Consider the following 27,311-nt stretch of genomic DNA (forward strand, 5'->3'; position numbering starts at 1 on the left):
ATAATCGCAACCATTAAGAAACAATACACCGGGGAGACGGAGCTTTCTGCTGTTTGGCCTGCCAGGTGTCGGTTATATTGTGTGTCAAGAAACCTCAGCTCCGGTGGAAAGTTTGATCATCGCTTTAAATCACAGCACAAGGTGTAATAAAGTGCAGGAAACCCTAGCAACACCACTGCTGCTTTGTGACTCAACACATGCAGGCAGCTGTGATTTGTGACATGGCTATGCACAAGTTGAAACGATGACAAACCAATTTCACAACATCCTGAAGATGACAATTTGCAGACCGTTTCATTTTTTTTTGTATTTGGCTGTTTGGTAGAATCACAGAGGACAAAATTATAGTAGTGTTTTTTTTTCTTTTTTGACTCGATTTATTTCTCAATGAAAATATTGTTGTGCTTTTGGTTTTGAACCACCAGGTCACCATATAAAAAATAAAACAGTCTTACCAGAGAAAACAATGCTTCACACTTGTGTGTTCTTGAACGCTCACTTCTCTTCACAGTCTGGACTTTTGAAATTTATCACAGTTTTATCTTTGACTGATATATGGTGCCTTCAGGATTGGTAGGTTTTTTCCATTTGTTTATCAGTCCTAATATTCCTGATTGTGTGTACCCTTCTGCTATTGATAAGGCCTTGAAACAGATTTGTGTATCAGGACCAGGGCCGTTGCTAGGAATTCTGGGCCCCCTGAAAGAATACAAAAGTGGGCCCCTGACCCCTGACTTTTCCACTTTTTTTCTTAGACTATGTATGTATTATCATTTTTTATTGAGCCTACTTTGTTTTGATGCTAATGCAGTATTACTATGAGTATATTAGTCAGGGTCTTATGCAGAATAATTCAGTCATACAAAGATTAGACTACTGGGGTTTTTTGTGGGCCCCACTGGGCGCTGGGCCCCTAGAATTATCATCACCTTTCTCCCCTATACAACGGCCCTGATCAGGACACCTCAGGTTATGTTATCAATTAAGAAACAACTCACTAGTCTACTTTAACAAAGGTACATTTAAATGTACCTTTGTTTATTTTTATGAGGGACTTAAATGGACCAGTGTTACTTATCACAGCTTGAACCAGTTTTCAACACCCCTCTCCTCCAGGCCTTTGTATGGAAATGCACACAGCTCTACAGAGCATAAACAATACAATAAAAATACCATAAAAAGTTAATGAAAAGCAGCTCATAACAACATGTCTGATGTCTCAGGGGGGATCAACATATTGATGCCCTGAGCAGATAAAACACTCTGTCCAAACAAGGTTTTACAAAGAGGCATCTTAAAATTCATTACAATTACACATAAATGAATGAGTTATATGTTTGTTCATGTTTTAACCTTTGAATACAGAGCACACATATTCATTATTCCTGTCTCCTTTTATCCTCAGCCAGATCTTGAACCAGTCCAACACCTTAATATTTAGTAGGTTCATCGCAGGTAACAGATATGAGGACAATGACTCAAACAGATGCTGCAATGAACACCCAAATCTAATTTTCTCTCACAGCTAGCAACCACAGAAACAAGACGTTAACAGCTTTAAAGAAAAAAAAAAAGATCCCAACCATGCATATTTTACAAAAGTAAAAATAGTCTGCTTGGTATAATGATATTTGGCACTACTAGTAGTAGTTAGGCATATTAGTTCCCTAGTCTACACGTAGTACATCATGGTGAAGGTCAAACACCCAGGTGAAATAACAAAACACATTTTTAGAAGGAGGATTTTAAACAATAGTGGCACAAACAACACCAAGACATCTCGAGGAAAAACACAACACAGTTTGGGGGCAAATAGAGGTGAAAACAAACAGAAGCAAAATCAGAAAATATCATCCTTAAACTCACATCTCTCACACGGTTAGGCTGATGTTTCTTTCCAAGCACTTTCTGACTACAGGGATTTGAATAAAAATGTAATTTTGTGGAAGCTTCCTCTGTGGTTTGAGGAAGCGGGCAAACAACATTCAGTAATAGGTGTGATTTCTTTCTGCTGACAGGCACACACCCCCAAAAAGAACAAATCTGAGGTGCCCTGTCATCTTTCACATCGTTCTCTCTTTCTCTATCTCATCTTATCCCACATCTCTTGTCAGCCCTGCGTTGTCCACCATCTGTCCTTTCATCTTGGGAAAGGCCAGCCCGTGTGTCTTTATGAATAAATTACTGTTTGGACCTAACAATACAGTAGCACGGCAACTGATGGAGAGACAAAGATGGTAAGAGACAGGGGCTTAAAGGGGAGGATGAGAGAATAACATCATCACTGGGAATGGAAGTAGGTGAGAGAGAGAGGGTGGAAAAGTAGGATGAGATGCAGGGAAAGAGGAAGAGAGAGAGAGACAGAGAGGAGGGGAAGGAGGGAGGAGGCCCACTTGGTCTCAGTTGTAATGTATTATGTATCAGAATGGGCAGACCAGCAGGAAAAAGCATATGACAAAGTGTATTCTCACATGCTCCCATGTATGTGTGTGTGCCTATGTGTGTGTGCCTGTGTGTGTGTGTTGAAACATACATATATATAAATACATATACTGTACATTAGAAACATTTATGTCACTATTCTATTTTTTTTCTGACTTTCAAATGTGTTCATTGCGCTGCCAATTATAGTGATTTGTTGTTTAATTTACAGGCTAATGGGTTGGCACTTTTGTAGTAAATTTCATTTGATAAATGTGTCAGCTTTCTTTTTTTTTTTTTTTACAAATGTTTCACACACCAGACGCCGTCTCTGGCCGATAAGTCAACAAATTAGGCGGCCGTCTTGCTCACAATGAGGGATGCAGAGTGATTGTGCTCCCCGTGGGAATAATCGTCTGCACAGAGAGGAGCACCAAGTAAGAAATGTACAAAGTGGAACATCTCAATGCGCAACTTCAAAAACAGCTGGGGCCACATATGGTGTGTTCCCTTTCCAGCTTTGTCTCATTTAGAGCAGGTGTTTTTGAAATGTTTCTCAAACAGAGGACAGTATGATGTTTTTACCGAGGCAACTGTCTTTTTAGTTTCTTAATTCCACCACAGCCGAGAAAATCGCATCCTCTTTGACGGCCAGAGTTATCGGGCAGATCAAACAAGTGGCATGATTAACTGGGCGGTTCAACACAGCACAAACACCATCAACACACACACACACACACGACGAGGCTGAACTATGTTTCAAAGAAGAAGGCCGGCTCCAATCAGGACGAAAAACCACCTCCTCATTACTGGTTTCAAATTGTTGGAGACATCAAAGTGGCTTCCCAGACTGCCTAGTTAGGGACCAGGCCAGTTGCGCCGCCATGCAATCACTCTACAGAGAAAGCCAGGCGACGGTGCGCCACACAACCTGCCTTTTTAAAAAAAGGCAAAAGACAAGGATAAAAGAGACAGAGAATCAAGGAGAGGGGGATAAACAGGCTGATGTGGATGCAAACAGAGACACAAAAAACAGATTATGGCACAGGCAGCTTTAAGAGACATGGAAGAAGACAAAGAGATGAAAGCAAGTGTGCCCTCCCCTAGACATCGGTCCACTTCACCATGAGGAAGCTTCTCAATAGAGAATAGAATAGAGTAGAATAGAATAGAGAATACTTTATTCATCCCTAGCAGGGAAATTCACGTTAGTCCCGTAGCTCACACAACAATGACAAAAAAGATGAACACAAAAATACATTTTAACAAGTGTTATATAAAACGATTGCAGCAGGAACAAATGATCTCTTAAATCTTTCGGTTCTGCAGGTCAGGGAGATGAGCCTTTTGCTTCGGCTGCTCCTCTGACCTGAGAGGGTTTTGTGTAGAGGGTGTTGGGGGTCACCCAGGATGGTCTTCAACTTACACCCCATCCTCCACTTAACCACAGCCTCTACCAGCTCCGCTCCCTCCCCCATCACAGAGCTACATTTTTTGATGAGCCTGTCTAGTCTGTTCCTGTCCCTGACCTTGATGTTGTTACCCCAGCAGACAATAGCAAAGAATGTAACACTTGCAATGACAGACTGATAAAACATACGCAGCATTACATTACATACATCAAAAGACCTGAGTCTTCTTAAAAAGAAGAGCCTGCTTGTGTACGGACCAGTCCAGCCTGTCATCAAGGTGTACTCCAAGGTACTTGTATGACTGAACCCTCTCAATGTCCACCCCATCCATAGTCACAGGCCGTAAGGATCTTTTGGACCTGCCAAAGTCAATAATCATTTCTTTGGTCTTTGATGTATTAAGCAACAAGTTGTTCTTGTTGCACCAGACTGTGAACGCCCCCACCAGGTCCCTGTATTCATCTTCCTGTCCCTTCTTCACACATGCCACTCTGGCCGTGTCGTCAGAGTACTTCTGAACATGGCAAGATTCAGATGTGGATGTGAAATCTGCAGTGAAAAGTGTGAAGAGGTATGGAGACTTTAAAAAGGTGTAATGGGCTCATCAAAGACTTAAACTCTCCATGCTCTCCTAAAAAGTGAGGTTAGTGCTATTAAAGATACACAAACTCTTTGCATGTTGACTTTGATGTCAAGAAGGAGGCTACACCTGGATACACCACCAGACCTTAAACACACACACACACACACACACAAGCATTCACCTGTAAGATCCAGGTTGATGGAAGCTAGAAACATCTGGAGACATGCATATTCAAAAACACAGTGAGCAACTCACTGCACACAGGCGTTTCCCATATAACGCCTGGTGTCTTTTCTTTTTTAAATGTGTTCATGTACAGCTGTGTGCACAAAGATTTACTGTAGTATGTTTGTGCAGACATGCATAAATACACACATGTACAAACAGCGCATACATACTGTTCAACCCTGCTAGACCCCCTGCTGGCAGGAAAAATTGTTCATTTTTTGCTTGAGTGGACTTGAAAGAGAAAATTTTTTCAAAAGTAAAGACAGAGGAAAAAAAGAACACGAGACAGAATGAGAGAGACAGAGAGGAGAAACGCCTCTGGGCAATTATGACCGTCTATCGTCGATGTGTGTCTCCCTCCCTCGTTCTCTGTGTGTGCGCATGTGTGCATGTGCGTGCGTAGGCTTGAGGCATGGAGGGAAAGTGTGAAAGGTGACCAGTGGGGGTCAGAGATGACATAGAGAAGAAAATGTGGAGAGACATACTGACAGATGTATGTAGAATGAAAATGAAGCTGCCACATGCATACACACACACACACACACACACACACACACACACACACACACACACACAGCAAGTGAAAACACACACACCAAGACTCTTATTTGTCTTGACAGCAGGGCAGCAAAATGAGCATAAACTCTCATTAAGAACTTCAGATTCACACAGCAGAATAACGTTTGCATCTGCATCTGTGTGCACGTGTAAGTGTGTGTGTGTGTGTGTGTGTGTGTGTGTTTACTGAGACAATCAAACTGAGAAAAAAAATACGCTCTGAATACAAATGAATTCCACCAGACTGTTTCACAGCACTTCTCTAAAAGACTTGCAAATCATTAGAAGCGTGTGTGTGTGTGTGTGTGTGTGTGTGTGTGTGTGTGTGTGTGTGTGTGTGTGTGTCTCTGTCTGTCTGTCAGCCTGCTATTAAGTGTGTGTTGCATGTAATTAGCACATATATGTGGCCGAGGGCAGAGTGTGTACCAACTGGAAGACAAGTGAGGGCTACATTGTGTGTTTGTCTATGTTCTCCTCTCCGCTGTGTTGTGTGACATAACAGGTTGAACAAAGGCATTCTCTCTAAACATCATGACTACAATTTCTTTTGACAGCAAAAACCCAACAGGACTGAACTTTTATAAATGTGATTTCCAAAATATGGAGCGGCCGGCCCATGATCTGAAGACAGACTGGTTGTCCTAAATATTTCAGTTGTATCTCACTCTAAGACACTCTGGACGTGATGCTCACAAAGCCATCCTGTCTGGCACTGGAACAGGAGGGTGGTTCTGAGAGGCTGAGATACAGAGATATACGGCCAGAGCAGGGCTCTGAGCTAATATGATCTTTAGCATGCTAATATGCATGCTAAACAACATTGATTAGCAGGTATGATACTGATTTCTACGGAAGCGCAGAGCTGTCACACCGAGAGAAAAAAAAAACGGCTCAGTATCAGGTAATTACGTGAAAGGTTTATTGTTACAATATTGTTACAATAAAACAATATCTTTTCACGTTATAACGTGAAAGTATCACGTTATTTCAAGATATGAAAGTATCACGTTATAACGTGAAAGTATTACGTTATTTTGTGATAAGATGTTTTCACGATATTAATATTTTTTCATGCGATTAAGTACCCTCCCCCATATGTGGTTAGTTTATCCAAATGACGCCTGTTTGGAAGTTTGCTCCGCCATTCGCGGAGCAGTGAAGCTCTACCTGTGGAGCTGCTAGGCTACCGCCGCACGAGCGGATCACAGCCGGGCTGCTGTGGTGGTCAGCCGGCTAACCTCCGCTGTCATTCTGGTCCCGGAGGTAGCTCAGCAGCTCCACAGGTAGAGCTTCACTGCTCCGCAAGCGGCGGAGCAAACTTCCAAACAGGCGTCATTTGGATAAAAATAACCACATATCGGGGATCTAAACAGTCTAACATCTAAACATAATCAGATCTAAACAGCGGCCGGGCTGCTGGGGTGGGCTGGCTAACCAGCGTCATCCTTCCGGTAGCCTAGCACCTATCAGCCAGGTGGAGCTGCTAGGCTACCACCGCACAGCAGACCATCACAGAGGCAGCAGCATTGATAATAATCTCACCTTTAAAGAGCATATCAAAAAGGTCTCCAAGTGCGTTAAATTTAATTTGTCAAACTTTAGACATATCCGTAGTTGCATGTCGACTAAGGCTGCATTAATGTACATGCACTCAATGATCTTGTCCCATATAACATATTGTTTGACTACTGCAACACTGCTCTCAAACCATTACTTTCACTATACAAAAAAACCCTTAAAGTGCTGGACAGGAAATCCAATAACTATCATCATTGTCATATTTTACTGAAATACAAGCTGTTAAATTGGGAAAACCTGATTAAATATTCACACTCTTGTCTTATGTACAAAATCATACATGGACGTGCGCCTCCAGCATTGAATCAGTTTATAAAAATGGTATCAACATCTACTCGAGTGCAACTAGAGGAGACTGTGATAATGCGTTTAGAAAAAGTTCTTTCAGCCAGTCTGCGTTTTCTATTAGGGCTGCTCGTGAATGGAATTCTATTCCAACTCACATTAGAAATATTTCAAATTATGCCTCCTTTAAACACTTTTTAAAAAAGTGGCTAATTAGTGGTCAAGGCTGTGAACATTAAATTTCTTGTCATGTTGTCTGTCAGTGTATTAATTGTCTAGTATTGTTGCTTTTTGTGCATGGCTTCTAATGTGTCCAATGTGTATAATGTGATTGTGTCTTGTGTACTTTTTTTTTTTTTTTTTTTTTCTGTTGGTGTTGCTGTTTAATGTTGCTTTTGTTTTGTCTGTAGCGGCTGCTGTTTGAGTTCAGTTTTATGTTAGTTTGTGTGTATGCATGGACCTTTACTGAGCTCTCTGTCTTTTGTCCACTATTCAGCTTTTTAATCATTGAATGTATTATTTGTATGTTGATAACCCAACATTTTTTATTATTTTTCTTTTAGGGTGACTTTAAACATCAGTCCAGGGACAACAGATGCAAAATAGCCTTTTGGCTAATTTTGGCATGTTTACATTTGTTTAAATGTTTTTATTAATGTGCAATGTCCCCGAGCTACTGAGGTGGTTGGTCGGATGACCTACGTTGTCATGCCGGGGGAGATGACAGCGGAGGTTAGCCGGCCGACCACCACAGCAGCCCGGCTGTGATCCGCTCGTGCGGCGGTAGCCTAGCAGCTCCACAGGTAACGTTAGAGCTTCACCGCTCCGCGAACGGCGGAGCAAACTTCCAGACAGGCGTCATTTGGATAAACTAACCACATATTGGGGAAGGTACTTTATTGCATGAAAAAATATGAATAATTTCACGTTATAACGTGAAAACATCTTATCACAAAATAACGTGATATAATAACGTGATACTTTCACGTTAGAACGTGAAAAATTATTGTTATAATAATAAACCTTTCACGTAATTACCTGATACTGAGCCATTTTTTTTCTCTCTGTGTGACAGCTCTGCACTTCCGTAGATTTCCATGTTCACTACCTTGATTTAAAATACAGTGTCAACTCAAGACCTTCACAACTGTGGCTGGAACTTTGTTTACATGACAAATATTTCTAAACTGATTTTGACTGATCATGTTACCACAGTCAGAGCACTAAGGCCATTTAGTACAACATACCAGCATGAGACAATGTCCAGAGAGTGGGAGGTTTTTTTGTTTTTGTTTTTTTACCTCAGGGACCCAAAACAAATGAATAACACCCCGGATGTACATGTTCATGGATGTAACAAAAGTGACCACTGAATATTAATAGATCTTCAATTGTTCATTTAAATTATCAGCCACGCGCAAAATGATGAGTGGACATAGTTAGTGTCACAATATGTGTATGTTGGTCAGCTGCTCTGTGTATTTATGATGTATTAGATGTGTGATGAAAATAATCAAATAAAAAAACACTGAGTGAGTGCTACAGTATGTGCATGTATTGAACACTATTTGCAGTGATTTACATTGATAAAGTGTTCATTAGGTTTGACGTGTGTGGTTATTTTGTCAGACTTCTGTATTTGATGTTGTACCATTGCCTCCATTCAACTCCATATTTCATAACTGTCCAGAATAGTTGGTTTATTTCTAGCACCTGTGTGCAGTCACTCTTTTACAGGATGTAGTTGTCTTCAATTCCCGTTAAAATGACCATAAACTGCATGCTAAAAAGTTTATATTTTCACAAATCCTCTACTTAAAGTAAATGCATCCAGTCTCTCTCACAGTCCAATTATTGCCACTTGACAAACACTATTCGAATGTGAAGTTTAAAAGCCTCAAAGCACTTAACAAGTCTGTCCTTCTGACAGTATAGTATACATAGTTGGTTAACAGTTTACATAATTTCCATGCCTTGTTTTTAAAACCACCAATTTCCTTTCAGAGGACGTCCCGGCATCTTTGGTCTCCCACCCTTTTGTGACTCACTCATGTGCGGAGAGTATAATCCCAGCTCTGTGGGTCAGTCTGCAGCACGTCACCTCAGATCCTGTTATCCACTTAAATGTACCTCCCTGTTGTTTTCTACCTAAAAATACACTGTAGGTTTTCACATGTTGCTCCTCTTGATATTATTGTTGGACTTGGAGTCTGTGAAATAAAGCTATATAATAATTATATAATTAGCAGCAGCTGCTTTGCTGCCTGTAGAATTTTTTTTTTATTTTTTTTTTACATGTCTTCAATTACTTATCTTCAGTCCTGTTCTTTTACTTGTGGTAGTCCCAGGGGATCATCACTTGGCCCAATTTTACCTTTTTTCATTTGTTTGATGAATGTCATTAATCACATAGCTTTGATACTACATTCTTACATATAATGTATCTATCTTTTGTTGTCTATAGTTAACTTGTTCGGTCCTGGTTTTGAGCTGGGTGTCTCATGTTTCTGAGCTTTAAAAATTGCTAAAATGGCTGCACAGTACAGCAGTACAGGTTCTGCTCTCTAATATACTTGCTATGTCCGGTCTGATTGGTTGGCCAAGCCGTGGGGAGCACAGCTGCCCTGCTGGTTTTCTATTCCAGTGGTGGGTAAGTGCAATCGCCTGGTGTCCCAGATGAAAATTTGTATTAAATGTTGAGAATAAAACCCAGCAGGACACAGAGCCGAGGAACAGGACTGGAAACCACTGATCTGGAGGGCTGGAAAAATTAGGAAGGAGCTAAGAAATCATCAAAATGTGGGAATATTATGAAAAATATTAAAAGTACAAGCAGGAGATCTGAGAGAAATTAAAGGGCCCATATTATGCAAAATCCACTTTCTACAGGTTTTGTAGTGGTCCTATGTGTTCCCGTGGCCTTTCTATGACGCCTGGAGGTGAAAAAAGTCTGTTCACTCCCTTAATTGATTTCTACACTTTTTTGAGATCGTGTCTCCAAACGGGCGAATTGGAAGTGCTGGCAGACTTGACGTCAGGATGCGCTGAACTCAAGTGACTCCACCTCCCGGTACTTCCTTATACTCCCCCTGGGCCAGTCTGGAAAAACGTGAGCTCCGCCCGCTGACACTTTTCCGAAATGAAAATCGAATGAATGAAATCGCGGATCAGAGAATATTGGAATGATACCGCTTCTCATCAGCGCAGCGGTCCTCATCACGGAATGAGAGACATCTGAACGAGGAAGTCTCCTCTCCCGGCGCAAAACCACGTCAATATTCTCCGGTAACTTCTCATCAGTTTGTGCTGCTCCTCAGTTTCACTTGTTTTTTTTATTTGACAGTTTCACACAGAACTTTCTGATGGTAGTAGGAGTCTCTCCATGTTTCTCTTTCTGCCGCAGTAAAAAAAAAAAAAAATAGAAAGAAGGAACATTTAGCCTACATTTTTTCAGACAAGATGCCAGTCTCAGAATTCTTTTTTTTTTTTTTTTTCCGGAAATCAATGCCCGACCCCTGTCCCAATGTCAACACTGGCACATGTACCTGTAGTGAAAACCACACCCTCTCCCCGTGACAGGTGTGGAGTGGACGTGGTTTACACATCTTATTTGCATTTCAAGGTGCAGACACAGAAATGGCTCGTTCGCAGGAGAGCTCTGGAGAGCCACTTTTAGATTACTGAGATGTAGAGCTGCAGATTGATTTGGGGACAATACACTAGGAATACTATATGGTTGGACAACTTAGAACCATGTGAAATAGTTGAAAAACAGCATAATATGGGACCTTTAAGCATATATACTAAAGCCAGCACAACACCGTTTAAAACCTGAGTGACATTTACTGTACCTTGGGGCTTCAGCTAACCTTTATTTTCATTATTGGATAATCTTCCAGTTATTTTCTAATCAATTCATTGTTTACAAAAGAAATGGTCTACAAGACAGCTGAACAGCATGTTCTCTGTTCTCTGCTGCATGTGATTCTTTCTCTCTCTCTTATCTCACATTCCCACTGTAACTATCAAATAAAGGCTTAAAATGCAAGCAACATTTTACATTGCACCATATTTGTCAAATAACTAAACTATTTTAACCACATTAAAGCAGAAGTAAGCGATCCGGTCGTTTTGGCTAATGCTGCGTTCCAGGTAGGCTTTTGAAACCGTAAATTACAGCTTCAAGTCACAACTTACGACTTTGTAGCGTTTCAGGCAACCCACTCGTGTTTTTCCGACCTGTTTTACCTGTGAAAGTCACTATAACGGCCACTCGTAACTTCCGACCCGTGAACTCGTACCAGATCGAACTGGTACGACCTCACAGGTCGGAAAAACACGAGTTACGAGTTTCCTTGAACGCACCATAACAGTCCTCGTCCCTACGTCACCACATTCACGGCGTCCCTTGGCTGCACACACAGCCCTGCATGCCGTTCTCTCTCCTCATTGGATAAAAACTGTAGGATACGATAAATGTTTTCTCCTCGGCTCAGAGCAGAGCAGAGTGACTGACAGACCCGTGTTTCGGTCCAAACACACTATGTAAGTGATTGCTGTCGGAAGATATAACTATTTAAGACTTATATTAACACAAATATATCACTTACTTCTGCTTTAAATTCTATGCATTTCATGTGTTTAACTTATTCTAAAATCCCAGAATATACAGCATGCATGTCTTCCAAACATATTAAATAAAGAAACAGTTTTTTTTTTTTATCTGTGTATATTGGGGCAGAATATAAAAATTCTGTTTACATCTGGGGCACTGATCTTAAGTGTTTTAAGTAAATAAAAATATGCATGCTAAAGTGTTATACTGTATGTGTATCTGGTTAACAACTGACCCACACTGTCAGTGGTTCAATAACACAGCCACATCCTCAGGAAACAAGGAAGCAGTAAAAACCTTTGTTAAAAAAAGAAAGAAAAAAAGAAGAAACTGTGCAGCAGAATTGTCACACTTGTCACAAAGCTTTTTCAGGACACACACATATACACACACAGACTCAGCAACATGAATGGACATATTATTGATTCATTTGTACGAAACTATAGATGACAAATATACAGTCAGATCACCACACCTGTGTGACACCATTAGTTGCCAGGCAACCTGGACAACTCTCTGGATGAACCAACAACCCTTCATCTATGGAAGCATTTCAACAGCCTCTTCCTCTCCGTCACACCTGTCTCCCTCTTTCTGCTGACTGGCAGGTGAAGACAGGGGAAAAAACAGGGATACGCAGCTCGGTGGAGACAATGATGCACAAATGAGGTGATGACGAGGACGGAGAACTATGGTCTGTCAGAAATAATAAACTACAAGAGAGTAAACCGATCCAACACTCAACAACAGCAGCCACATATAGACGGTGAGAACAGACGGTGAGAACAGACGGTCGACGGTTTATCTTTACAAGAGATCAGAATAATCATCAGCATGTTTTCATTTGGCACTCAGCATCAAAACAGCTGCTGAGTGCTAATGGAGTTTGTGTCAAAATACTAGGTGGATGCTTGCCTGCAGACAGAAAGACAATCAGTCCTTTGTGAAAACTGTTACAGTCTGTTCTGGTGCATGCACTACGTGTTCATATGCTGTTAGAACAAGTCATTTCATTCAGCTCTACAAGCATCACAAAATCCCCTGGATGTCCCAAATGCGACACTTAGAGCCTGTCGGTGGCTTTATCTCTGTGTGAGTCAGTCAATAGGGCCGATCAATAAGAAAAAGCCCTGCAGTCAGGGCAAAGAGAACAGGAGCACGGGAACGCAATCTGCTCTGTAGAGACACAGCACAATAATACAGACTATAACTTCCACATAATAATAATAATAATAACAATAACCACTGTAACAACATCAATATTACTTCGATCAACAAACTGCTAAATCTATAGCAGCAAACCTAAGACATTAATAGGACTAACAGAAAAGGGATGCATGTCCAAATGGGGGGTGACCGTAACAGAAACCGATATTTAGCTGCTGAAAGAGAAACATGACACGACTGGAAAAAACATCTGCTAAACCAACAGGAACAACAGAAGCAATTGTGGATTTACAGCAGTGACACAAGATGAATATCAGCAACACCAGAAACAAAAACATTTGAAAAGATAATAACACTAATGGCACACACTGCAGCCGCCATTAAAATGAAATCATCTGAGCTGAAACACACTCATGGGGTGGTGGGATTCGCAGGATATTTTCAGTTGCCGTAGCTACACAATAAAGAACACAAAAACAAAAAGTTACTTGTTGGTTGATATTTTTCACAGGAATAAAAACCAGGATGTGAGAGAAGTAAACCAGCGCTGTACGCTGTGCAATTCTCGATTTGTGTAAAAGGGGTTTTTATGTCTGTGAAGTTAAGAGGCATAAATAATTTACTTCAGTCATCTTGTGTCATTTTAATCTCCCACTTCTTTTCAGCAGCTGCTTCAAATAGTCACTTTTATTCCACATTCAGTATGCCACTGGGGGGGTTTACTCTTACTACTGCCATGTTTGTCAGTGCAAAAGATTTATAAGACACCACATGCTAGCTAATTCTCACACTCACACACAAACCCCTTAGTAGCTATAATATGTATTACAGCACGTGACAAAGTGTAAGATTGCATAAGCCTCTGTGTTTTTCACACTGTCCCAATGGCCCTGTGTCTGTGACCCCTGCAGATTCCCACCAGTCTAAAGAAAGACACACATGGGCTCCCTGCAACAACAAAAGGAGTAAACCTACACTTACAAACTAAAATAGATGTAGCTGTTCATGTCGAAATAGCACTGACCTTCAGACTCAAAGTCTGTGCATCCAGGCGTTGTGGTTTCACACCGGAAGAACAAATCTTAAACACAAACTTCACAAAGACTTTAAGTCCTAAAGCCGGATGTCAAACCTCATTAGCCGAATGCTATCTCTTTGGCAGTTTATGACACATTTATTTAGGGTTATTTACTCCTCGGGGTATTGGTAAAATACACACACACAAAAACAGACACACACACACACCTCTGCTGCCTATCAATGTGGTCTCGCTACACACACGAACGGGTACTTGATACTGTTTTCCAATTAAACCAAAGCTCTGTGCCCTAAACACAGCTGCATCACCTCCCACCTTAATCTCTCAAGGGAGCACACACACACATGCACTGACATAAACACTCACACAAAATTGCCGTCCACTGAATTACTGACAGAAACACAACAGTACCCACACAGACACATAGACACACACTTGTAACTTGTACACTTACGCACTTGTTAACACATACACACTCTTACACACGCACGTCTGCACACAAACACACACACTCACACACACACAAACACACAAACACCTGTCTGTGGCAACAGTCCATAGAGATAAGAAGGCTGACAGGAGCTGCTGGAGCCAAAGCTGGGAACCATGAGAGCTGTCAGCCTCATTTCCCCGTGACACCTCCAGGCTCACACACACAAACACACACACACATACAGTACACACACACACAAAGGTGATGGCACAGTATTGACTTAAATTCACTCCCTGGAGCTGTATTTTTACCATCGCCATTTACAACCACTGTACTGTATATACTTAATTTTAATCTTAAAACGTCAGCATATAAAACATTAAACAAACTGCAGTTCTAGCTTTCAGAGCAACTCTTCTGAATAAGCAACCAAAACAAATCAGACAAGGTTCGTTCCTCTTTATCATCCCTAAGCTCTATTAACTTTAAGAATCTCCTTAAGACTTGCCATCTCCTCTATACCCTGCACCTTTAACACCTCACCTACTATAACATGTCTAAACTGCACTTACTCTAAGTCTGCACTTCCTTACCTGATTTCTTTGCACTTATTGAGTTGATGTGATACTTACATTCACACCAAGGTCTCCTATTGCACTGAGGCTGTTGTGATTTTCCTCACTTCTACGTAAGTGGCTTTGCCTCTACAAAATATACATATTATATATTCGATGTTTCAGCTTTGTCCAGTATACTGATGGACTGTCCAGAATGATAACAAACGTAAAAGATATGTGTGTGTGTGTGTGTGTGTGTGTGTGTGTGTGTGTGTGTGTGTGTGTGTGTGTGTGTGTGTAAAAGTAATTTTTTAAATTCTTCACACATCAAACATTAGAACTCTTTCCCTCGACACAGCATAACGTCTTCTCCTCGGCTCAGCCTCATTGTCTCTATTTGCTGGGGACATTCGCAGATCCCATTTTTCACAATAAATAGCTCTTAGTATGAGGCATCAATTTAGATAAAACTTACTGGAGGCACTGGGCAACCAAAGTGATTAATGCTGTCTAGAGGAAATCACTGGTAAATTACAGGAGAAATCAAGGGGAACCAAATCCCATTTAGCTACAACTTATTCTAAAATGGTGTTCCTCTTTGTTTGTTTAACATCCAATTACATAGATTGCTCTTTAATATTAAACAAGTTGTTGGCATGGCTGAATTAATGTATCTGCCTCCTTTCCTCTGGTTTAAATACACATAGAGACGATGTTATGGCATCTACTGGGCGGATTTAGTTGAATCAGTCCTGAACATGTTTTAGCAAAAGGTCTTGGGGTCTTATGAATTATTTACATTAGTCTCTTGGATTTATGGACTTCCACCAGGAAGCAAATAAAAGACTTAGACATAACTGTATGTACTGTATCTATGTAACCTGCCCATGTGAACATCTTTAAATATTGGTGTTTAAGTAAGATAAGAGTGGCACCCTGGGCACTGCAGTCTGAACAGCTGTGACCTTCACAGCTATACTGGTTCTGTTTAATCGTCATTATGTGCTGTGATCTCAAGACGTAGAAGAGTACAGTAGGAGGGACACTGGGGCAGGGTCTCAGAGGTCTGAAAGCTCTGTTTCCTACAGTGTCTTTGAGTATTTGAGGTTATCTTTCAATGTTAGCCGCAGTGTTACTTTTACCCGGGACAATGTGATGATCATCTGTAGTCATTTCCAGTTTCAATATTCTTAGCTTTGTTTCTCTACATTTATTTCATCTTAATATGGCTGGGGGGCATAAATCACATTTGGAAAACTTCATCTGTGCAATCAGGAAACGAAAACTCCACCGGTTATTGAATTCAATCAAGATGCAGACTCACAATCCCAAAGCTAACTGATTAAATCTGCTGAAAGCGGTAAAGTCCTCCAAACACAATCTCTATCGTTATCCTCCCAATAGCCGCTCCGCTGATATAAAGTCAAGCTCGGTGACTGGATGTTTGTTTCCTCAGGAGTCATAATTGACTTCTCTCTTCTCTCACACGCGTGACCCCTTGACTTTTAAACATGCAGGCCTTTCTTTTACACAGTTGCTCATCTTCTGAACTGATGATTCAGCTGCTTCTTGGCATCCACGTGTGTCATTCGCCTCGTAACATTCATGCCAAAAGAAATTGCAAAAAAGAGGAGCAACCAACAATTGATTCAGCTCAGCATTTACATTTTGCATTAAAGACCCACTCCCATGCAAATCGTGTTTTTCGTGCTTTTCACATGTTCCTGTGGCATTTTTCTTGTGTTAGAGCACATATCAGCAGAAAAGGAAGTGCAAAATTGTATTTCTGAGTTTTTCTGCCTTCAAATTGCTGTGAACCAATGGCAGACGCAAACTGGCAGTTTCAGGGAGACTGGAGCTGACGTGTCACAGCTCCAGGGGAGGGCACTAGTGCTACAAGCTCCCGCCCCGCTCTGCATCTGGCTCAGAGGTGAAAGCCTTGGCAGCTCGGTGTAGCTGTCAAGGTATAACAGGTATAGCTCACCTGGTAGGGCAGCTTGCACCATGAGCAAGGACTATGTTCCAGTCTGGGATCGAATCCCAGTGTGGAGTTTTACACTAAACACGCTGAATCTGTAATTGTACAATGTTCAGCTGTCAGCAAGTGGGGGTGCGAGGAGGTGGCTGGGCGGGTGCAGAGCAGCGCAGTCTCCGCCCACCCTCCAGAGGTGCATTGCTAATGTGCATTGCTAATGAGCTGGTTTTAAAATGACCGAAAAAGGTCGCGGGAGTGGGACTTTAACACCTTTCAAGATTGTTGTGCATATATAGTGTATTTTTAATGCACAATTGTCTATAAAAACGTAAACAGATATCTTATTATCAGCAGCTGGCTCTGAAGTAATCATAAGCATCAGCAGCTTGAGTTCCCTGAAACACTGTACTTTCCACTGAATGCTCAGCATAAAGTTCTGGGCTCAGAGACGAGGAATCAAAATGTAGATAAATCAGGATTGAAAGCTTTTAACCGAAGTGCTTTGACAACGTGCATTCTGTAGACACACACAAACATGAGCAGAAGCATGCAAACACAGCACACAATGGTTTCTCCTGCAGCTTCCTCACCACTCTCACTTTATCTCCCTCTTCACTCTGTGTCTTTTCTCTCTGTGTGAATATTTTAGTATTGATGAGCCCATTACTGATAATAACACAGTGCAATGTCAGCATCCTCTCTCACACACACACTCTCCCCCTCTCTCTCTCTCTTTCTCTCTCTCACACACACACACACACACACACAGAAGCTTGCTCGCTCATCAGGAGTCGGGTTACAACTCTGCTGCAGATGTGTACTTTTGTGCACTTCTGTGTATATGTGTGTGTGTGTGTGTGTGTATGTGTGTGTGTGTGTGTGTGTGTGTGTGTGTGTGTGTGTGTGTGTGTGTGTGTGTGTGTGTGTCAAGCAGGAGGCTGGGGGATCTGACTTCCTGGCGTCAATCCAGTAAATTGCAATATTTTTCAGGGCGAAAACGTTCATGCACTCCCACTGGCACCCAAATACACATGACATGGGCGATGCCTGTTTGCTGCTAAGAGGATGCAAGGTTGATAACAGTGGATAAACCCTGATTCCTTGAAAGCCTGTTTATAGCACACAGACATGTGCAGCCACAGAAAAACGTAGCATCAAACATAACAAACAAGGCAGTGAATGGAGATCTAAACTTAGAATATGTGCGTGAATCCTCAAAGAGACCTGAGACTGCAGAAAACTATGACACTGATGAAAACGTGAAAGGCTGCAGATGTTCCTCTTGGAGTTTTTCAACTCCAGTGGTTTTATTTTATCATATTGGTTCAGGTCCGTTGTATAGGGGAGAAAGGTGATGATAATTCTCGGGGCCCAGCGACCAGTGGGGCCCACAAAAAACCCCAGTAGTCTAATCTTTGTATGACTGAATTATTCTGCATTAGAACCTGACTAATAGTCATAGTAATGCTGCATTAGCATCAAAACTAAATAAAAGGCTAAATAAAAAATGATAATATGTATAGTCTAATAAAAAAAAGTGGAGAAGTCAGGGGGCAGGGGCCCACTTTAGTCTTTCAGGGGGCCCAGAATTCTTAGCAACGGCCCTGTATTGGTTTAATCACACGAGGGACATCTGCCCCTGTGTGCTTTGTAACCGCATCACACTTCATGACAGGATCCGGCTACAACAGAGCAGGTGAGACTAACTGCTGAAACTAATTGTATGTCAGAGATCATGCACGTCCACCTGGCAGATTCATTATTCCTCCACTACTCTGGTTATTTTCTCCCAGACTGGCCAACAAATGCCCGATATAAGAGTCTTAAGCCTTTTCTGACAAGCACTGGTCAGGCGAACAAAAGCCATTACCCTTCAGTGAGTTCCCTTATTGAATTTAAACCAATAATGAGGGGATAAAGAAAGTAAAACACCTTACAGGAGGATTTTTCAACTTTGAGCCAAAAAGGGGTTGAAACTTGATATCTGGAGAGTGCCCCTAATGTTTTGTGCAATCACTGCATAATGGCATTACAACATTGTTATCCATGAAATTATGCCATCCAGCTATGAGAGAAGAGGGAGGGAACTAATAGTTGTTGTGTTTTTTTTGTTTTTTTTACATAAGAAGTAGAAGAAGACCAGAATATCCACAAGTTTCTGAACGTCATCTATGGGCAAACCCGGAAGCCGGTTTTGCCGGTTTGGTGGAATTGTACGGTTACGTTTCCATGGTTTTCAGTCGTTGTCATAGTTGCGGTAAACGCATGGATCTATTAACGCTGGCTTTTAACATGGATGTCAATTTGTGTGATATCCACTGTTAAAAGCTGATGTGATGATCCATGCGTTTTACAGATTTTCATTGGAAAAAAAAAATAAAAATCCATGCATTTACCGCGACTACTGAAACCATGGAAACGTAAACATAAAATTCCACCGGAAGAGCAAAACCGGCAAAACAGGCTACGTTTGTGACGTTCGGAAAAAGGTGGATACAATCAAAGGCTGTCCCGAGGGAAGCTCTCACCACATATACACTACGTGTACTGTATGCTGTTTGATCAGCCACGCGTTTTGATCAGAATCACTCAACTCCATCAGCAGCAGATGTGTCACTCAGTTTAAAAGCAACCATCGTGTGTTTACGTGGCAGTGTGATTTCAGAACAGCAGAAACCTGCTTCAGCATCAGTCAGGCTCTAACATTTCGCTAAACACCAAGTGGGGCCCTGACATTTAAAAGTTCATTTCTTTCCAGACAGGTGCCTCTGAGAAGACAGACAGACCGACAGACAGGCATTGAACAACAACAATGTGCAACATAAAACAATCCAATTCAAGGACACAATTAACGGTCTCAAAAAGAAGTCCACACTGTGTTTAAAAAACACCTCCTCTCCGACAACATCCACCCAAACACTGGATGAGAGACAGGACCCTTTCAATGCCTTAAATTGTTGATGGTATAATCGTGTCAGCTTCCCTTTGATCTATGACACATATTTACTGCCCTGTAAAACCACTTATCTCCAAAATGTCAACTATTAATGACCTCGGAAATATATCTCAGGATCAAAAGTGAATGTTTACACACAAAAACAGGCTTGATTTAAGCTCTGGCAGTACGATGCATTTTAGTTTAGTTAAGAGTGGATCAAGAGCAGCAGTCCTCAAGTTCATCTCCAAGCTGATACCAGGCGCACCATCACTAATACTCTTTACTCTAATTTGAGATGACAGGTTAAATTAAATGTTAAATATTATAAATATCTATAAGGGGACATTTTGGATTACTAAACTGTGAAAATAGTTTTTTGATAATAAACCAGTTACAAATCTGCTGTTCAGAAATGGATTTAGGTCAAGGCTCCTTTAGATCTCTTTTTTAGAGGGTAATCCAATCAATGACAGAGGTTTTTTCACAACCTGGCAGCAAACAGGCTTATTACTGGCTAGATTTATAAAGCTTTGATTAATGATTTATTGGTGATTAATAAAGCAAATGAGAAGTTATAAACTCTTTATGAAGGATGCCATATTATTAACTGGTGTCATATGTTTTTGGCTCAGGCCAAAGTGTTTTTCAGGTTAACAAGGTTTGCTTGAAGTCAGCCCCGTAAAAACATTTTAATTATACAGATAATGTCAGTGGCAGAATTCAAGTGTCACAAGACTATCACAGCCAGTGTATCTGTCCCTGTACTGTAGCAATACAGAGCAAGAGAGGCTCTGCTCAGACTGATAAGATACAAGGGTGCAATAAGGTCACAAAACTCTCTATAGAGTAGTCTAGACACGTCTACGACAACATTATTGTGATGATTACGATGTGATGGTGGTGGTGAGCTACAGGGCAATTGTCCACCGGTTTACACTGACAGTTGCCCGCACAGTTTGGGGTCTTCACTGCCGCTGACAGGGGGAATAATGACACCCAGCAGGTCACACTCACACCACATCACCACTCTGGATATGGCTCAGCGCTGGCGCCATGTGCCGCCTCTATTCACTTTGTTTACTGTGCACAAGTATAGCAAGAAGCTCCGGGACACAAACTGGAGCCGATATTCACATGCTCGTAGTTATTAGAGAGACACTTACATCTCCGATGACGGCGGCTGGCTACGGCAGAGGAGCGCGTGTCCGCACGCTTGTCCCATCGCGCATCCTGCCTCGCGCCTCCCCGGTTAACCCAAACAGCTGCAGTCAGGGAGACCTGGCGCGTGAGGGGAGCATAGAGGAGGGGGGAGGAGGGGGTTGCCTGAGCGTCTGTCTGTCTGTCTGTCTGTCTGTCTGTCGGCCCGGGAGGGGGTGAAGGAGGATAGACGGTGGATGGATGGATGGATGGACGGATGGATTGTTGGGTGTGTGCTCCTGCTCCGCTCGCTCTCTCCCCCTGTCAGTCTGCCTCTCTCCGGTTCCTCTCCTCTGCTGGCTGACAGCGCGCGGGGATTGGCTGGGAGCCGGTAACTGATACTGGAGCTGCGGTGAGCGAGGATATAAGGGATGAGCGAGGAGAGAGAGAGAGCGAGAGAGAAAGGGAGAGAGAGAGCTCAGCCGGTGTTTTAACATTAAAGCTCACATGGACGCAGCGACTGTCAGAGACGAAGCTGCAGGCACGTCACTCTATCGCGTGCGCTGCTCCCAACAGCCATCCTCCTGATCGCGCGTGCTCCTCCCGCACATTCATGCGTGGAAATTCAGAGTTGAGTTGCTGTGAAAATCCAACTTCCACGGTGAATCTCCACACAGCTCACACACCGTGCACGTACTGTAGCCTACGTCCTCCTCCAGTGTCTTAACAGCCTGTACGACTGGGACAGGACGGGACTTGAACTTGAACTTGTTTTCTCCTTCCTTCACGAACACAAGGAGATCTTATCAGCTCATGCTGGCAGTTTTATAATAAACCACACATTGCACTCAGCTCCACTGTGTCTGTCACGGGACGTGGGTCTTAAGGTCCAAACACAGCTCCTCTGCCTTATATGGCCTCTCCTGTACACACAAGGAAGCAGCAGGGATTCACTGCAGGAGCCCTGACTAGTGAAACAGGAGCCTTTCAAATGTTTGTTGACATTCAAAGGCTTTAAATATCCTACATGTGGGTTCAGATGTCAGGTGTTGTGCATTTTAAAGACCCAATATGGGATTATTTTTGTAGGACATATTCACTTAAGACTTTAAAAAAAAAAATCTGTAAACAAATGTCACACAGCATCTAAATAACATTAATACTACTTCACCGAGCCTACAGCCATGGTCCACTGACACAGGTGCTTTCAATTATTCTGCCTGATTAGGCCTGTGCTCTGCCTCATGCATGAGCAGCTACAGACCATGATTGATTGACGTCCTACTAGATTTGCTGCATCTGTTCATCATCATCATCGTCTCTATCATTATTATTAGTTCATGAGTTCTGTGACCTCTGGAAACTTCCACCATCGTTCCATCCAACATCAACCTGAGCTGAGCTGACTATTTGAAAAGCGCCCTTGTGATAACTTCTGTTGTAAATTGGCACTATTGAAAACAAAAAAAATGGCTTGGCTTGACTCGGGGACTAATCAGTCAATCAGCCTTAACTGCAAACACCTGTGTGAATAGACTGGGCCCCTCTGTCTGTACATTTAGGATTCAGTGATTGAGTCGTGTCAATCCATAGTCTCCAGACAGGAGTAAAAGCAGGCTCAGAGTTTTTGGATTATATATTGGACTTTCATATTTCTCTTTACCTATTCACAGTAATAAGTCTCTATTGCTCTGCTCCCTCTGTTCTCTGCTACTGTTTAATTATTTTTCTTGTGAAGAGATCACAATTGACCCAGTTGGCTTTAAAGAAGATTTTTTAAAACCTACTTGAAAAAGGTTTTTTGAAAAATGGCAGCTTGATTGACCTATTTCAAACATGAACAGTGTGTCCGAGCCATAAAGTGTCGCAGCAAACCACGCTGAGGAGCCAATATGTGATAGCAGGGTCTGTGATCTGGCCTACTTATATTACAGCCATTTATTAGTTGTGCTTGTTCTGCTATGACATGTCAAAAAGCCTGACATGCAAATGGCTTATCTTCAAGGCCCTGCACAAATGTTAAACTGCACAGCAGCTCCCAGTGCGGCACAGCACATCATCTCACCAACAACATCATCGTCTATGACAGGGAAGTTCAGAGGTCTGCTGGGCTGGAGGGTACAACAACCACCACCTATAAAAACACTGTGCAGGGATGGAAAAGGACCTTGGTGGTTGTTCACTCAGATTACCTGTTATCTTCAAGTTCAAAGGTAATTGATTGGTAACAAATGTTTTTAATCACATGTAAAACTGCAAGAAGCACACAAAAAAAAAGTCATTTCTGTAGCAGAGCAAGTTTTTTTCCTTCCCATCCCCTTTTTCATCTTGTAACCCATCTTGTTGGAGAGGTACTGCCCTGGTTGGAAGAGACCAAACAAGCCGGTGCCACATGTGGGCTTAGATATGCATTTTTTATGTTTCGTTATAATTGGATCATGAAAATTGTAGATGCACTTTTGCATATATTATATTTGATTATATTACCATCTTTTATTTAAGTTACGCATGTGGATGATGTCCATAACACTGTCTAAACAGATAAAATCTGACTTTAGCCAGACTGTCTCACTGTAATAGAGGGAGACCAGAGGAGGTCCAAAATCTGATCTGCTGCATGTCCAAATATATCCCTGTATCTCTGTCCACCCTCACAGTCATTTATATATGTAGAGAGGCAGTGTGTGTGTGTGTGTGTGTGTGTGTGTGTGTGTGTGTGTGTGTGTGTGTGTGTGTGTGTGTGTGTGTGTGTGTGTGTGTGTGTGTGTGTGTGTGTGTGTGTTGATGCAGACTGCAGTCAAACATCCCACCAAAACTTATTACAAAAAAAGTAGCCAATTTACTGCAGCCCTGGGACACTGGATGATGTTTTTCTTGTTCAGTGGTCACATAGGGATCCACCAGCTGGAGGCATGAGGCAGTGGCACCTCATTTTATGAAACACTAATTTAGAGAAAACAGGGGGATGTGTCTGAGAGGCTCTGCAGTTTTAATAGCGGCATCTTAGGTCATCCAGCAGAGGCTGTCAATTACAAGTGAGGACAAGGCAGAGGGAGAAATAGGAACATGCAGAGGGAGAGGGCACCAATGATGACGAGAGTGTGCCGAAGACTGGAGAGGTGGAAGAGGAAGAATTATTCAGAAGAGAGGATGAAAGACAAGAGTCAGGCGAGGAGAGCAGCAGCAGAGGGAGGGAGACTGTGAACTTCATTACTGCTGTGTCAGGTTTGCCACTACTGTATGTGTGCGAGCGTGCGTGCGTGTGTACACGTCACATCTGGTGTCTTGGCATATACATCTATTGTGCTCAGCTGTGTCTCAACATGTATCTGTGTGTGTGTTTGCCCAGCAGGGTTGTTTTTGCCTGGGGCCCCACGGACCCAGATCAGTCAGCTTGGTTTGTGCAATAACAGACTGTCCACTGGGACTCCAGTCAAAGTCATATCTGAAATGGACACTCATTGCTAGCTAGAAAGCAATTATACCAGAGTGTTTTTAAGAAGTGCACTCCTCCTACAGCATCAAGAAACCAGTTCCCGGGCCATTCAGTGTCTGAGCTGAGCAGAATGTGGTTTATCAAAATCACTCACATTACTGCTGCGTTTCTGTTCACCAAGACCTCGATAGTGTAGCACAAGTGAAATGATCAATGGCTGCACCAGGCAACCCTTTACAACCCGTCTTAATGACATTGAAATGTAATCATTGTGGGTTTATCAAATAAGGTTCAAACCTTAGAACTGCATGCTACCAACCCCAACTTTAGAGACAAGGATACACTGGCAGGACATAGACAGGTGGACAGATGTGGTACAGTGAGACAACAACAGCATGCTGATATTTGGCCGGTGTAATATAAATCACATTCACTGTCTTAGCTTAGTGTGACAACAAGCTTTCATTTGGCCAGATAGCACAGTTACAAAGTCCAGCAGAGGCTTGTGATAATGTCAGTAGCTCTGCAGATATTTGGTCATAATCCAATCAAAATTGTTGCCTGATAATGGACTCAATCAAATTGATCTCTGAGTAGAAGTGTCGTTTTCGTCCTCTGCAACTGTAATCAATGCAGTGAAGCTTTTATTCTTGAACAACTAAACAAGGCTGGTGAGCATTCAGCAAACCAGCATGCTGTCACATAAAAATAAAAAAGATTAAAGGCTTTCCACCATAAAGAGGGATAGTAAGAGGTAGCAGCTGTAATGTGACAGCCGTGCATGACCGGTGCTCTGCAATAAAGTGAAGTGAGGCTTATTTTTATGAGAGGGGAAATTCCTGTTGTTCCAGTTTTCGCCTAAACCCACTGAGCAGAGCTGCTGTTGTAAATAAGATGAGAGCCAGCCCCAGCTCTGTTCATTTTAAAACTTCTTCTAATATATGATTGAGACTGAAGTGACCCATTAATGTGAGTATGAACAGCCTTCCCCCTCATTAAAAACTGATTTGTTTGTTACATAAGACTAAAGTTCATCCCCTGAGCCAGAATCCACTGTGTTGAAAGGGCAGTGCAGTGAAATGTATTATATCATATTGTTTTAATCTGCTAATAAAAAGGCCAGGCGGTGTGAGATGAGCTTCGGGTTATGCCTCAGTGGGATCAATATCACCACCAGACTCTGTGTTTGACTTGAGTGTCCCATGGCACGGCCTAATCAAGGTATGCGCATCGGATGAGGTCAAGAAAGCAGCGAGACGAGACAACTCCCCTGACATCTATACAAAAGTTTTGTGACCGTGAAACTAAAATCCTCTTGTTGTGATTCAACAAAGCCGTGTAGCAAAAAGAAAATCATGTCACGCATGAGCTGATTGAGTTCCCCAGAGTGTCGCTGCTGTATCAGCTCCTTGAGTTGATTACATCTGAACCTGATTAGAGCCTCTGTCCTCAACCTGGAGTGTTTACTGACATTTATAGGCAGCCCGATCTACCAATCATTAATACTTCCTGGAATTAGAAAGTGCCGACTGAAAGGACGTTTAATTATTTATGCCTCTTTTCTGTGTCCATGGCCTGATTGGTAAATAGCTCTGTGTTGAGCCATAATATCAGTGATAATGCTATCTGCTGGCCGGCCCTGCGTTTGAAGACATCACTGTGAGATATGGTGCCTGCAGAAAGACATATGGAGTGACAATATGGTTGTAAATAAGGTGTTGAAGTGTAAGGACAAATAGGCTAATTAAAAGCTTTTGAAAGCTTTTGAAAGCCTGTGTATCTCCTGTCCTTACCTGTCCTTCACATGGAAAGATTTATCTGCTCTCTCAATTGGAGTGGCTTCAAATCACACACTGTGGGTTGGCAATGCTGGCAATGATGTTTTTTTCCCGTTAGTGTGTGTTTATTGCTTGTTTTGCTCCATCTTGCTTGACAGTCCACTTCCCTTGCTCAACAAATACACATAGGCATCCTTGACAGTGTTAGCACTCGATTTTGGCACGAAAACAATCCAGCCTAGCAGACTGCATTACTGTACCTTGTTCAAACAGCATCGCCCTGCACCTTTTCTTTTGATTCTTCTCTCACTTGTCCTGCTCACGTGTATGTGTCAGATCGGTAACGAACAACAGAGAACATGCAGCAGCAGAATCTGTGGCCCACTTTGTGGAGGGAAAGAAACTTGGATTGGGGGAGGACTGAAGGAGTTCAGGAATATAGATACTGGCTTTTGAACAAATGCTTAAAATATCTGTGTTTACATTTAGACAAGCGACCTCATGCCATCGTCCTCGCTCAGTAGCAAAGCTAAAGTAGTGTTACAGAGGAGGTCAGAGTGGATAGATGAGCATACAAAGTGTTTGATACTGGAGACTGCAGTTTACACAAGAGGCAAAGGCCTGAAAAACGAAGCCAACACAGAAAAGAACCAAAAACCTGCACTTCTACATACAGCGATGTGAGATTGCTCCAAAAGCGAGCCCAGCCACACAGTGTCCTTCCTCACTGCCCACTTCGCCTATTGAGACAAGAGATACATACACTGTTAGCCTTTGCTGTAAAACCTACAGTTAATTACTTTAAAATGTCCAGTAAAATAACTTAAAAACATTGAACAGTATAAAACTGTAACATGCATTGCATCATGGGAGTTTTATTATAAACTAGAGTATATTACTGTATAATTTCAAAAATGCAGTAGTATACTGTTGTAGCATGGGTCCACAAAACAAAAACAGTTATTTACTTGATTACTTACAGTAAACTACACTTTTGTATTTTCTAGTAAGGTACTGTAGTTTGGATTAGGCGGGAATGCATCTAAAAGCCATTTACCAGTTGCCAGATACGTTAAACAAAAGAAGAGGACGAAGAAGACGGTGGACAAGTAAAGTCCATTCATCAACCTTGGTGGAGAGAGGCTACACCGTTGCGGTAAGTTAAGTTTAA

The 27,311-nt window shown here is 42.0% G+C and overlaps 1 protein-coding gene across 1 annotated transcript in view; it reads right to left on the minus strand.

Moving 5' to 3' along the window:
• Positions 1 to 21,618, minus strand: part of pde2a (phosphodiesterase 2A) — a 170,062-nt gene extending 148,444 nt beyond the window's left edge. The window contains exon 1 of the mRNA XM_085795459.1: positions 20,953 to 21,618. Within this exon, the coding sequence (XP_085651585.1) occupies positions 20,953 to 21,011 (59 nt within the window). The 5' untranslated portion in view covers positions 21,012 to 21,618. The remainder of the gene's footprint in view (positions 1 to 20,952) is intronic.
• Positions 21,619 to 27,311: the final 5,693 nt, after the last annotated feature.

Source organism: Trachurus japonicus, chromosome 13 (assembly GCF_045865225.1).
Source record: "Trachurus japonicus isolate A0001 chromosome 13, Traja_1.0".
NCBI lineage: Eukaryota > Metazoa > Chordata > Actinopteri > Carangiformes > Carangidae > Trachurus > Trachurus japonicus.